Consider the following 13,509-nt stretch of genomic DNA (forward strand, 5'->3'; position numbering starts at 1 on the left):
AGCAGAAGAATTCAAAATCTTTCTGTTGATCCTAGAGATACAGTCAGAGTAGCACTTCCAGGCTATAGAATGTCAGAATTGGGAGAGTCTTTTGAATTTGTCTAGTCCAAACCCTTCAGTCAACCCCTCAGATAAGAAAATTGAGGTCCAGAGAGGTAGTCACATGCCCAAGATCCCATGGATAATAAATGGTAGACCTGAGACTTGCCAGACCTTAGGTGTTCCCATACCTTGTCTAGTTCTCCATTCACCATAGCCCATTCTACTGCCTGCAATAGGGTTGTCATTTTAAAGATGGTTATAAGATCATTGAATTCTGAACTGATAATCAGAGGAAACATATCCTAGAGCAGTGATGGTGAACCTATGGCACAGGTGCCAAAGATGCCACACAGAGTGTCCTCTCTGGGGACGCAGCCACTACTCTCCCCCACCTCCCCCTGGAGTTCATTACTAGAAAGGCAGAGGTACTCTGGTGGAGCTGCTCCCCTCTGCCTCTCCACTGTGCCTGAGGACATTTTTTCACATCCTCTCCCCTCTGTCCAGCAGTCCAATGGGAGCTCTTTCTCCCTTCCCTGTGTGGGGTAAGGGGAAAGGGTGGACACACCCTGTACTTGGTGGAGGGAAGGGGCATAGCACCTGGGGTCTGGGGTGGGTGGGCACAGCACTCAGTCTGGGAGGTAGGATGGGGGCGGGGCCTGGCACTCTGTCTCTAAAAGGTTCACTATCTCTAACCTAGTGGATAGAGCATTGACATTAATGTCACAAAAAAAAATTTTTTAACTACCCTGGGGCAGCTAGGTGGCACAGTGAATAGAGTGACAGGCTTAGAGTCTGGAGAACTTGGGTTCAAATCTCACCTCAGACACTTCCTAGCAGTGTCACCCTGGGCAAATCATTCAACTCTAATTCCCTAGTTTTTGTCCTTCTGTCTTAGAATTGTTTCTAAGACAGAAAATAAGAGTCTTTACAAATCCAACCTTAGACATTTAATAAATAATTTAAATTAAATTAAATAATTTAGTTTAATTTAATAATGTAATCAAAACATTCAGTTAACTAATTCTTAGCCTCAGTTTTCTCCTCTGAAAAATAGGAATAATAATACTCTTAGAAATGATCCCCGAGGGCCTCTTTGAGTACCAAAATGAGATAACATGCAAAAATCTTTGCAAACTTTAAAGCACTATATAAATACCAATTATCATGATTGTAGCATGAGCAGCGGTCACACCCTGGTAAAATTGCCTTGGCAGACAGGCTAAGCCAGGTTGAGGATAACCAACTGGCCTCAAATCCATCGGTGAGTTAAGAGATATCTACTCCAAGCATGTGAAGACTTTCTCAGATGGAACTGGCAGATGGGAACAGTGTGTTACACTGGCCATGAAGGCAGCTGAAGCAAGTGCTGTGGAACCCTTAGAGTTTGGTCAGATATCACAAAGTCACCCACTACATCTTGGGCCATCATCATGCTTTTGTCCTGCCACTGGACTTTGATAACTCAGGAAGAGAGAGCAAGTCTGATGATGTATAACTCTGCCTCACTTAAATCCAACTCACTGGAAAGTTCAGATATCACCCAGGCAACAGTAAAACCTATTCCACTTGAAATGTGGGCTCCTCATCCCCATCTGACCTCAGAACCTGTTGAATGAATAAGTTTCTGCTCATTGTCAGTGTTCCCCTAAAATTTTGAGACAGTTCTGCTGGCTAACATTTCATCAATACTGACATCTTTTTCCATCCCTCCCCACCAAAAATGCCATTGGTTCTCTTTGAAAATGAAGGATGAACAAAAATTATGATATCTCTTTTCCAATAGAAAACACTTCCTAAAAGAATTGGTCCAGCAGTCAAGCCCCATACCTTCTCCTACTCCCTTCATTTACTCAAAGCTACAAGTACAAAAAGGAATTTAGTATCAGACCAAATAAAAGTCACCAGGAAACAAGTGCTATTCATCTCTCTCTCAATCTATCAAGACCCAAAAGTGGGCTGACACTTTGCTGTCCAGCAGAGAGCACCAGGTTATCTGAAAACCACAAGAAGAACTACCATGCCACTCGTGTAGGCTTTAAAAAGGAACTGTGAAAACATTTCTCACAGATCTGCAAAGACGGTATCATGACTTGACTTCAAGGTTCAGACATTGATGGAAAAACTGGATGGTTAAGGGGTACCTAGGTAGTACAGTAGATAGAATGCCAGACCTTGAGTTGGGAGGATCTGGGTTCAAACCCGGTCTCAGACACTGCCTTAGCTATGTGACTCTGGGCAAGTCACTTAACCCTAATTGCCTAGCCCTTGATGCTCTTCTGTCTTGGAACAGATACTAAGACAGAAGGTAAGAGTTTAAAAAATAAATTGATGGGGAGCCGCTAGGTGGCTCAGTGGATTGGCAACCAGGTCCAAAGATAGGAGGTCCTAGGTTCAGATTCACCTTCAGATACTCCTTGGCTTTGCAACTCTGATCAAGCCACTTTACTCCCATTACCACTCTTTTGCCTTGGAACCAATATACCGTATTGATTCTAAGACAGAAGATAAGGATTAAAAAAAAAAATAAAAATAAATGGATGGCTAGCCATGGAGATCTGACATATGGGTGTGCCTGAAGCCCTAGGGAATGAATGGAACAGCAACATAGGAAACAGGGAAAACTGGGGTCTGCCAGTAAAAAGACTTTTTAAGAAGGAAGAAACATGCTATAAAATCAACCCTTAATTATTTAAGGCCTAATAACATGGATTACAGAGATTTTGCTTTCTTCTACTGCCCAGTTCATCTGCTGGTTGAAGTCCTTGCTTATTAGAACTTTCACCAAGTACTGCTAACAGAAGAGGGAGGAGGTGGAAGCAATTAGCCTTTTAGCCTTTTTGGTTTTTCGTTTTGTCAGATAATTACTGGTTGGAGTGGGAAGTGGGAAGGAAGGTAATACTCCAATGATGTTTGAGGAATAACATTTTCCAAACGACTTCTGTACTCTCACTCTCATCTTCTACTAGCCGTGGCAATGAGGAACTGATTGTAAATTCAATAAAGATTCTTATTAAAACAGAGGGAGAATGAGCCATACAATTTCTTCCAAGTTTATCTTTTTTTTTTTAATTGATTGCAACCCGAAGCTTTCTCTGCTAAAATCCTGTTTGGCTTGGAAAGTCCCTTCCTACTTATACAGTCTTCTTAGACTTTATTCCACCTTGGCACATACTCTATTTCCCAAAGACTGGCTTCCTTATTGTTCTCCCAAGACACTTCATCTCCTAATAACTCAGTATTTTCACTGGCTTTCCCTCCTCTTCATCCTGCCTCCTGGCTTCCTTCATATTCCAGCTAAAGTTTCATCTTCTACAAGAAGCCTCATCCCATCCTCCTTTACCTTAGTGTCTTCCCTCAGACTATGCCCAATTTAGCCTGTAAATATTTTGTTTGCACTTTGTCACTTGCATTCTGATTCTTCTATTAGACTTTGAACTCCTTGAGGGCAGTGAGTGCTTGTTTTTTGCCTTTGCTTTGTATCATCACATGTCTGGCACACAGTAGGTACTAAAAATGCTTAATGACTATCAGAATGTTGGTGTCCTTTTACCTGTTCATATAGCAAATTGACAGCAGTTTGGCAGTCCATAAGCATGGAGTCAAGGGATGGATCCATATACCTGAATAATTCAAAAGCAATAAATTAATTGCTAAACATAGCTCATGGAGGCAACAGACACATCTAAGAATACAGAGGAATGATTGGTTTCTAGATCAGAAATCAACTTGAGGGATATGTGGACAGGGATTGGGGGGTAGAAGAGTGAGGAAAGAAAGGAGAGAGGAGAGACTGGAGAGAGGCTAAGAACTCCCAGGCAGTCTTCTTGTGGAGAATCTAGATTTTTTTTTTTTAAATTAAGCAATATTTCCATCTTCTTCATCCAAATACAATTTAAAGTTGCAAATATAAGAAAAGTACTAACTGAAAATAGGAGTTAGGAATATAGGATCATTCATTTAGAACTCAAAAGCACCTTATAAACAGCTAGGTAGTAAGTAAAGTAGTTACAGCAACAAACTTCAAGTCATAGAGTCAGGCCTGGAGTTAGGAGGACCTGGGTTCAAATCTGACTTTAGAGTCTTCCTAGCTAGATGACCTTTGGCAAGTCACTTAACCCCAACTGCCTAGCCCCATGGTGGTGAACCTATAGCATGTGTGTCAGAGAGGGAACTCAGAGCCCTCTTTGTGGGCATCACCACTGCCCCAGCACAGTGTTCACCAGAGTTTATTACTAGAAAGCCACAGGGATGAGGGATACAGGCTGGGCTGCTCCCCTCCCCTTCTCCACAGGTGCCTGTTGGATCCTAGGTACAGATCTGAACTAAGGCAGGAGCAATGAAGAAGAGCATTGTAGCTATAAGAGATGGCAATGTTAAAACACAATTCTTCTTTCCTCTTAACAATCAGTAAACTACAAAAAAAAATGTAAAGTATCATGTTCTACGAATCACAAGCAGTCTTTTAGGTCATTCTTAACACTTCTTGGAAAATGTTAATTTGCAAGGGGTTTGAGTATTTGTGGAAATAGCCACAGGTTCTCAAAAATCATACTAGGGGTTGAACATAAGCTAAGGGAATCCTTGCCTAGCTAGAAAGTGCCCCGTGACTGACGGTATGCCTATCATCTGAGGACCAACCTAATTAAGTTTAGATAAGTGCTTCATTGAGTGGCTTCAAGGTTTTAAAGTTTTGGTCACAACAACTCCGAAGGATTTCGACAGAGGTTGCAATGGGAATACTCACAGCAATGACGCTAAAGCTCCTTAAAGAAGGCACAAAAAGAAGCTCCTTTAAAGAAGGAATACTATTGTGCTCAAAGGAATAAAGAACTGGAGGAATTCCATGTGAACTGGAATGACCTCCAGGAATGGATGCAGAGTGAACGGAGCAGAACCAGAAGAACACTGTACAGAGACTGATATACTGTGGTACAATTGAACATAACAGACTTCTCTACTAGCAGCAATGCAAGGATCCAGAGCAAAGCTGAGGGACTTATGAGAAAGAAAACTAGCCACATTCAGAGGAAGGACTGTGGGAGCAGAAACACACAGGAAAAACAACTGCTTGAACTCATGGGCTGATGGGGATATTATTGGGGATGTAGACAATAAATGATTACTCTAGTCTAACTATCAATAATATAGAATTAGGTCTTAATCAATGATACATGTAAAACCCAGAGGAATTGTGCATCTGCTAAGGGGGGTTAGTGGGGCTTGGGGAGAGGGAAAGAATATGAAACATGTAACTATGGGAAAATATTAAAAATAAAAATAAAAATGTAATTAAAAAAAGAAGGCACAATATAGGGAAGGAGGGTTGAAAAGAGGTCGAGAAAAGAGGGACAGTAATAAGGATAGGATTCTAAGAGTTGATGGGTTCATTGGTTTAAAGCTGGAAAGGTCCTTAGAGATCATCTAGTTCCAAACCCTCATTTTATAGATGATGAAACAGAGGACCAGAAAAGTTAAATAATTTGCCAAAAAGTCATCAAGTGGGAAGCAGCAGAACCTAGATTTGAACCCTCTGACTCCAGAGCCAATATTCTATACATATTCTCCATATTTATGAAGATGCTTTGGGGCATCTTTTTGACTAAAAAAAAAACAACAACACATAAATGGTTGTCCTAGTCCAGTGAGGGCAAACTTTTTAGATATCAAGTACCCAAACTGCATCCTCATACCTCATGTGAACTGACTGCTTACCCCAGACAGGGGAGGGAGGAAGTGCTCCCATTGGGCTGATGGGCAGAGGGGCAGGTGAAGTGAAAAATGTCCTCAGGCTCAGTGGAGAGGGGGAAAGGAGCAGCTCCCTCCAGCACACATGCCATAGTTTTGCCAACATGGACCTAGTGTATTCCTTTGCCTTCAGGCAGTGCTATATATCTATACCACCAAATAGAGGAATCTATCTCATTTGCAACTCTCTCTAGAAGGCTATTCATCAGCCCTTTTGGTAACTCATTTCAAAAACCCATAACAATTTTACCTCTGGGAAATTATTTCTTATAGTTAATGATCATAAGACATTTAGGTTTTAAGTTCTAGCCCCTTATTTTTGGAGTGGAGATGGAGAACCCTGTATAATACTGATTAATCTACTTGAGACTATGATAAGTCATCCCCAACTTATCTCTTCTTCAAGGTCAATGATCCAAGTTCTTTTTAAATGCTCACTTTCCAATTCTCTAAAATTTGGATCCTTTTGTTGTTTAGAAGCAACCTAGTGAGGGGCAGCTGGGTAGCTCAGTGGAGTGAGAGTCAGGCCTAGAGACAGGAAGTCCTAGGTTCAAACCCGGCCTCAGCCACTTCCCAGCTGTGTGACCCTGGGCAAGTCACTTGACCCCCATTGCCCACCCTTACCAATCTTCCACCTATGAGACAATACACCGAAGTACAAGGGTTTAAAAAAAAAAGAAAAAGAAAAAAAAAAAGAAGCAACCTAGTGGCTCAGTGGATAGATCACTGAACCTGGAGTCAGGAAGACCTGAGTTCAAATCTAATCTCAGCCATTTCCCAGCTGGTGTGTCCCTAAGCAAGTCACTTAGCCTATCTGTCTCAGTTTCCTCAACTGTAAAATGAGAATTAATAATAGTTCCTACTTCACAGGGTTGTTTTGAGGATCAAAGGAGATGATATTTGTAAAGCACTTGGCATAATGCTGGCATAGTAGGCACTATATAAGTATTAGTTATTGTCATTCTCTCTACTTTCTTAAAATTGTCCGTCTCTCACAAGTTGTGGAGCCATTGTAGCATTTGGGCAATATCAGCTGAGCAGAAAGAGTGCTGAATTTGGAGGCAGAATAATACTCTTGGTATGATCTTGGATAAGACACTTAAACCTCTATGGGCCTCAGTTTCCTCATCTATAAAATGAAGAAGTTGGACTAGGTCAATGATATGATAATTATACAGAGATTGCCTTAGCTATCTCCATGCTATAGAGTTGTCCATAATCGTATTGTACTCACCATTTTCTAAGTCCAACCTTACAGTTTTCCACTTCGATACTTTGAAGACTCACATATGGGAGTTCAAATTCTGCCATTTTTTTCATTACTAAGGAGAAATGTAGGGAGGAAAATAATTGGTTAAAACAGCCTACATTCTTCTTAGATGCCCCCAAACTTTTAAAATAAAAAATAAAATAGTATTACTTCAATAAAAATTAGCAATTCGAGTATAATCTTTTTGCATAGTGCTTTTTTCCTTCCCCCACCCTTTAATGGCAGCATTATTAGACTCATAGACCCTTGTTTATTAGATTGTCTATATCAGCTTCTATACATGATGTAGGGCAGCTAAGCGGCACAGTGGAAATCTGGCCTCAGACACTATCTGTGTGGCCCTGGGCAAGTCACTTCATCCTGTTTGCCTCAGTTTCCTCATCTATAAAACAAGCTGGAGAAGAAAATGGCAAACCACTCCAATATCTTTGCCAGGAAAACCCCAAATGAGTTTTTTGGGGTTCCAGGAAAATCACTGGCATTTTGATTTAAGAGATAAACATATGAGCATAGACTGCTGTATTATGTCCCATTTAACTGGTGTGCCATTCATATTCGACTCCATTCATCCATCTTACACTGCAGGCAGAACAAAGAGAATAATGAGAGAGATTATTACACGCAACACAAAACTAGAAATACTCTTTTTTTTCCCTCCATGTTTCCCCAAAAAAACACTTCAGAACAGGTTCAAGAAATGATGTTTGCCTTGAATGAAGGAGGGGATTCCACAGCCTAAATTTCCTCTCTTAGCAAATGACTGAAACAACTGAACAACAATAGATTTTAAGCACCTTGAGGACAAGGACTAAGTAATTTCTCTTTGTATTACTTGTGAGAATTTAAAAAAATATACTATATTACCCCGAATTCTGGGTCCTGGATTAGAGGCTCCAAACAGTCTGTTGGTGTAACATTTTCTTTGTTCTTAGGAACTCCCAGGAATGTTTCCCCCACAATAAAACCTGACTAATAAATAAGGCTTTTCCTGGGGAATATATGACCACTCACCATCACCTATATGGGTTCGTAGCAGTTGAGATAATGGATCACCTTCTCATTAGCTATTTGCCAATTAGAAAGGTCTTGGGATATTCAAAGAAGGGACAAATGATGAGTTCCCAAATTGTATTTATCGACCTGCACCAGAAGATCTCAGGGTCTTTGATTATCATGAGAATCATTTGACCAGATTAATTTGTCTTAACCAGTCAATTAATAAATTAAATACACAGAAATAATGTCTCTAGGAAATTTCAATCACCACATTGTAACACTAAAAAATATTAGAATTGGAATAAATATTTGCTAATTTGAATAGCATACCTACGTTTCAGCAAAGTGCTGTCAAACTATTTCTTTGAGGACAATACGAGGAAATATGGACTGGATGATAGTCAAGTTGGATAGACTTGGAAAATCAGCTTAGTATAAAGTCTCTAGGAAGCTGCCAAAGTTCTGGTTCCATACTAATCAAGTTTTTATTTTTTTAAGTGAATGATTTTGACAAAAGCACAGGTGGCATATTTATTAAATTTGCAGTTGGATTCAGTTTAACAAGCATGTATTAAATACTTAAATAGACACTGTTGTAAAGCAGAAAAAAATAATTGAGCCAGTTCTGGCCCTTAAGAGGCTTACATTCTACTGAGAATATATGCATCAAAAATTGAATACAAGCCATATACAAAAGGTCCAGGATTATGAGTGGAGATACAGGACAAGAAACTGTCACACTCTTAATAGAAGCAATGGGAATGCTGATCTTGATTATCAGACTCAGAGTAATAGATAGAAAACTGAGGAGGGGGGGGGGGGAAGAATGGAAGAAGATGATGAACTCTAGTTCCTGCCCAATGGTCAAAGAAGTAGTTGGCCAGAATCCTGGAGGTTGGCTTAATGATTTCATCAGTTCCCATGGGTTCAATGTTCATCTCTATGCAGATGACTCTGAGATCTATGTATCTAATCCTAACCTCTCTCCTGAGCATTCCAACATTTGAAAAGTAGCTAGTAGTACCAAGTGATTAGAGTGCTAGACTTAGAATCAGAAGGATCAAAATTCTAATTTGGCCTGAGACACTTACCAGAAGTAAAATCACTTAACCTTTGTCTGCCTCAGTTTTCTCATCAGTAAAATGGAGTTAATAATAACACATCTCCCAAGGTGAATGTATATTTGTAAAGTATTTTGTTTTAATAAAAACCTTAAATTGCTATAAAAATGCTAGGTATTCAAACTGGATGTTTCCTAGGTATTCCAAATCCAACATGTCCAAAACAGAACTCATTATCTTTCCCCTCCAAACTTCCTTTCTTCCAAATTTCTTTATTATTATCAAGCAAACCTCTATCCTCCCAGGCCCACAACTTCGGTGTCATCTTGGACTTCTCTCTCGCACATATCCAATTAATTGCTTCATTTTAAAATTTCTGTCTTCCTGGTAACTTCCACATCCCATAGTTGCCACCATGGATCAGGCCTTCATCACTTCATTCATTACAAAAGCCTTCTGATTGGTCTCCCATCCTCAAGCCTGTTCATCCTCCACTCAGTCACCAAAGTGATTTTCCTAACACTCAAGTCTGACTATGTTATCTTTCTATAAACTGCAATGGCTCCCTATCACCTCCTGGATCAAACAGAACATCATTTGATTAACTTAAAAAAACAAACACCTTACCATCTGTCTTTGAATCAATACTAAATATTGGTTCCAAGGCAGAAAAGCTATAATGGGAGTTAAATGACTTGCTCAGAATCACAGAGCTTGGAGGTGTCCGAATCCAGATTTGAACCCAGATCTCCCTGACTCCAAGCCTGGCTCTCAATCTACTGAGGCACCTACCTTCACCCCCTCCCACCATTGTGATCTTATACTTCAATCTCCTTCATACATCACTATCCAGAGACAACGGCCTTCTTGCCTTTCCTTGAACATGCCTTTACCCTGTTTGTCCCTGATGCCTGGAAAGCTCTCCCTGCTCATGTCTGTCTCTTGGTTTCCTTTAAGTTTTGGCTCTAGCCCCATTTCTGCAAAAATACTTTCCTGGTCCTCCTCCCAACTCCCTACCTCCTGCCTCCCCCCCCCCGTCCCCCCATTTTTCCCAGATGCTCTGAGATGACCATTTGCACTAGCTAGCTTCTACATACAATTATTTGTATCCTGACTCTACCATTAGACTTCAAGTTCCTTGAGGGAAGGGACTGGGTTTGTGTCTTTCTTGCATCCTTAGCATTTAGTCCAGTGCCTGGCCCATAGTAAGTGTGTAAGAAATGTTTGTTGACTAATTGACTGGCCGATTACAGGAAAGAGATATGTGTTTGAATTTCCCATTCCTTAGCCAGCCCACTCTGCCACAAGGGAAAAGAAGTTACTTCCTCATAGTTTCTTCCCTATTTGCAATAAAGGTTTGACACACAGCTGGGAAAAATAATATTATACTAGATGGCAAAATTAGGAGCCAAAAAATTCATAAAAAGCTGAAGCTAACGAGATGAAATTGAATAGAGATATATGTAAATTTCTGTGCTTGAATTAGAGATATATGTAAAGTTCTTGTGCTCAAGCACAAGAGATGTAGCTATAAAACATTTTATGTGTTTTCAAAAGACCTAAGGGTTTTAGTTAGACATGAGTCAACAATGTGGCATGGCTGCCAAAAAAGTTAATGTGATCTCAGGCTGCCTCTGAGAGGCTTGTGTCCAGAACCAGGCAAACAATAATTTTGCTGTAGCCTGACTGGGTCAGACGGTATCTGTAGCACTGTGCCCAAGATTTAGCTATTATATTTTAATAACAACAATAATTATTATAGCTAGCATTTATTTGGTGCTTTATGGCTTGCAAAGCACTTTCCAAATATCTCGTTTTATCCTCACAACAACCCTAGATGGATGTTGCTGTTATTAGTTCCATTTTACAGATGAAGTAACTGAGGCAAACAGAGGTTAAGTGACTTGTACAGGGTCACATAGTCAGTGTCTGAGGTTGGATTTGAATCTGGGTCTCTCTGAATCCAGGTCCATCAATCTCTATATTATACAACCTAGCTGCCCAGCTGCTGTTGTCATCATTTCAGTTACATCCAACTCTCCATGACCTTATTTGGGGTTTTCTTAACAAAGATACTCCAACTTGCGTTACAGATGAGGGAACTGAAGCAAACAGGGTTAAGTGATTTAGCCGGAGTCACATAACTAGTAAACATCTGAGCTATATTTGAACCCAGGACTTCCCTATTTTAGGCACAGCTCTCTATCCACTGTGCTACCCAGCTGCTCTAGAATTCAAAGTAGGGACTATTAAGTAGAAATTGGAGGGAGGCAGATTTCAATATAAGAAAAACTTTCCCAACAAATAAAGCTATCCAAAAATAGAATGGGCTGCCTTGGAAATTCTCCACCCCTGGAAGTCATTAAGCAGAAGTTGGATGATCACTTGAGAAAGTTATAGTTGGGAATCATTCTTTGCTAAGGGTTGGATTATATGACCTATGAGACTCCTTCCAGCTCTGAGATTCTATGCTGCTCAGCCAGTCAAGTCTAACCGTTTTAAAGCATTTAATATATGCCAGGCATTGTAGTAAGTGCTGGGCATACAGAGAAAGGCAAAAGATAGTCCTTGCTTACAAAGAAGAGGTAGGCTCTAGGACACACTGGTTCTGGAGACAGAAGATCTGAGTTCAAGGGGCAGCTAGGTGGCTCAGTGGATAGAGCCTAGGGATTGGAGGTCCTGGGTTCAAATTTGATCTCAGATACTTACTAGTTGTGTGACCCAGGGCAAGTCACTTAACCTCTGCCAGCCTCAGTTTCCTCATCAGTAAAATGAGGATAACAATGATATCTTCTTCCCAGGTCAAATGAGATCACTTGTAAAAAGTGCCTAGCACATAGTAGGTGCTTAAGAAATGCTTTTTTTCCCTCTTCCTTCACAGTCCAATTAGGGAGACAATATGTGAAAAAAGTTATATATAGAAGGGATAAGCTGGAGGCAGTCAACAGAGGGAAGGCACTATTGAAAGAGAGTTTTCAGTTAGGACTAGAAGGAAGTCAGGAAATCCAAAGGGCAGAAATTATGAGATAGAATATTCCAGGAATGGAGGATAGTCAGGGAAAAATGCCTGGCTTGTGGAGATAAGAGTGTTTTATTTGAAGAACAGCTAGGAGGCCAGTGTCTTTGAATCACATACTGTTTTGGAGAAGAGAGGTATAAGGTACAAGAAAGGTAGGGGCAGGCTATGAAGTAAGTGCTTTGATAGCCAAACAAAGAATTTTATATTTGATCCAAGAGGCAACTGGGAGCCACTGGAGTTTATTGAGTGAAGGGAGGGGTATAACATGGTTTGACTTATTCTTCAGTAAGATCGCTTTGACAGTTGAGGGCATGATGAACAAGAATGGAGAGAGAATGGTGACAAGCAGACTGACCAGCAGGCTATTGCAAAAGTCCAAGCATAAGGTAATGAAGGCCTGCACTAGGATGGTAAGGGGGTCAGAAGGGAGGAGGGATACATAAGAGATGTTGCAAAGGTAGAATCAACAGATTTTGGCAATAAATTGGATTTAGGAATAGAGACTGAGGATCTGAGGATGACACCTGGGTTGTGAGCCTGAGTTACTGGGAACATGATGATATCTTCAATAACAATAAGCAGGCTAGGAAGAAAGGAGGGTTTGGATCAAAGAAGGAAGGGTTTGGACATGCTGAGTTTAAGTTTCTATACAACATGGGCAACTAGGTGGCGCAATGGATAGAGTGCTGGGATTAGAATCAGGAAGACTCATCTTCCTGAGTTCAGATCCAGCCTCAAACACTTACTAATTGCATGACCCTGAATATATCACCTGTTTGCCTCAGTTTCCTTATCTATAAAATGAGCTGGAGAAGGAAATGCCAAACCACTCCAATATATTTGCCAAGAAAAGCCAAATGGGATCATGAAGAATCAGAAATATCTGGACAATTACAAAGAGAAAATAGTTTGAAATGTCTCATAGGCAATTGGAGCTATAAGACTAAAGGTTAACAAAAATGTTAAAGTTGAATAAATAGTTCTGAGAATCATTAGCCTAGAGAAAATAATTTAATCCACAAGAGCTGATGAGATCATCCAGTGAAACAGAATAGAAGGCTCAAGGCAGATCTCTGTGGGATACTCATAGTTAGCAGGTATCACTTAGAGAAAGATCCAGCAAAGGAAACTAAGAAGGAATAATCAGGTAGGGAAGAGGTGAACCTGGAGAGAGAAATATCCTGAAAACCTAAAGAGAAAGGAGTATAAAGAAAGAGAGGGAGGTAGGCAGTGTCATAGTCTGCAGAGAGGTAAAGAAGAAAGAGAACTGAGAAAAGGCCATTGGATTTGGCTATCACAGTCTTTCTCTCTATCTCAACTCCTGCCCTCGAACTAGGAGATAAGAATATATACAGTAAGTCCTCAATTTTCTCAGG

General features: G+C 40.4%; 1 protein-coding gene across 1 annotated transcript in view; it reads right to left on the reverse strand.

The window, feature by feature from the left end:
- Positions 1–13,509, reverse strand: part of SNX31 (sorting nexin 31) — a 90,355-nt gene that overhangs the window by 31,011 nt on the left and 45,835 nt on the right. Inside the window, exons 6-7 of the mRNA XM_044683958.1 lie at positions 7,022–7,109; positions 3,593–3,662 (exon numbers count right to left, since the gene is read on the reverse strand). Of these exons, the coding sequence (XP_044539893.1) occupies positions 3,593–3,662; positions 7,022–7,109 (158 nt within the window). The remainder of the gene's footprint in view (positions 1–3,592; positions 3,663–7,021; positions 7,110–13,509) is intronic.

Source organism: Gracilinanus agilis, chromosome 1 (assembly GCF_016433145.1).
Source record: "Gracilinanus agilis isolate LMUSP501 chromosome 1, AgileGrace, whole genome shotgun sequence".
NCBI classification, from domain to species: Eukaryota; Metazoa; Chordata; class Mammalia; order Didelphimorphia; family Didelphidae; genus Gracilinanus; species Gracilinanus agilis.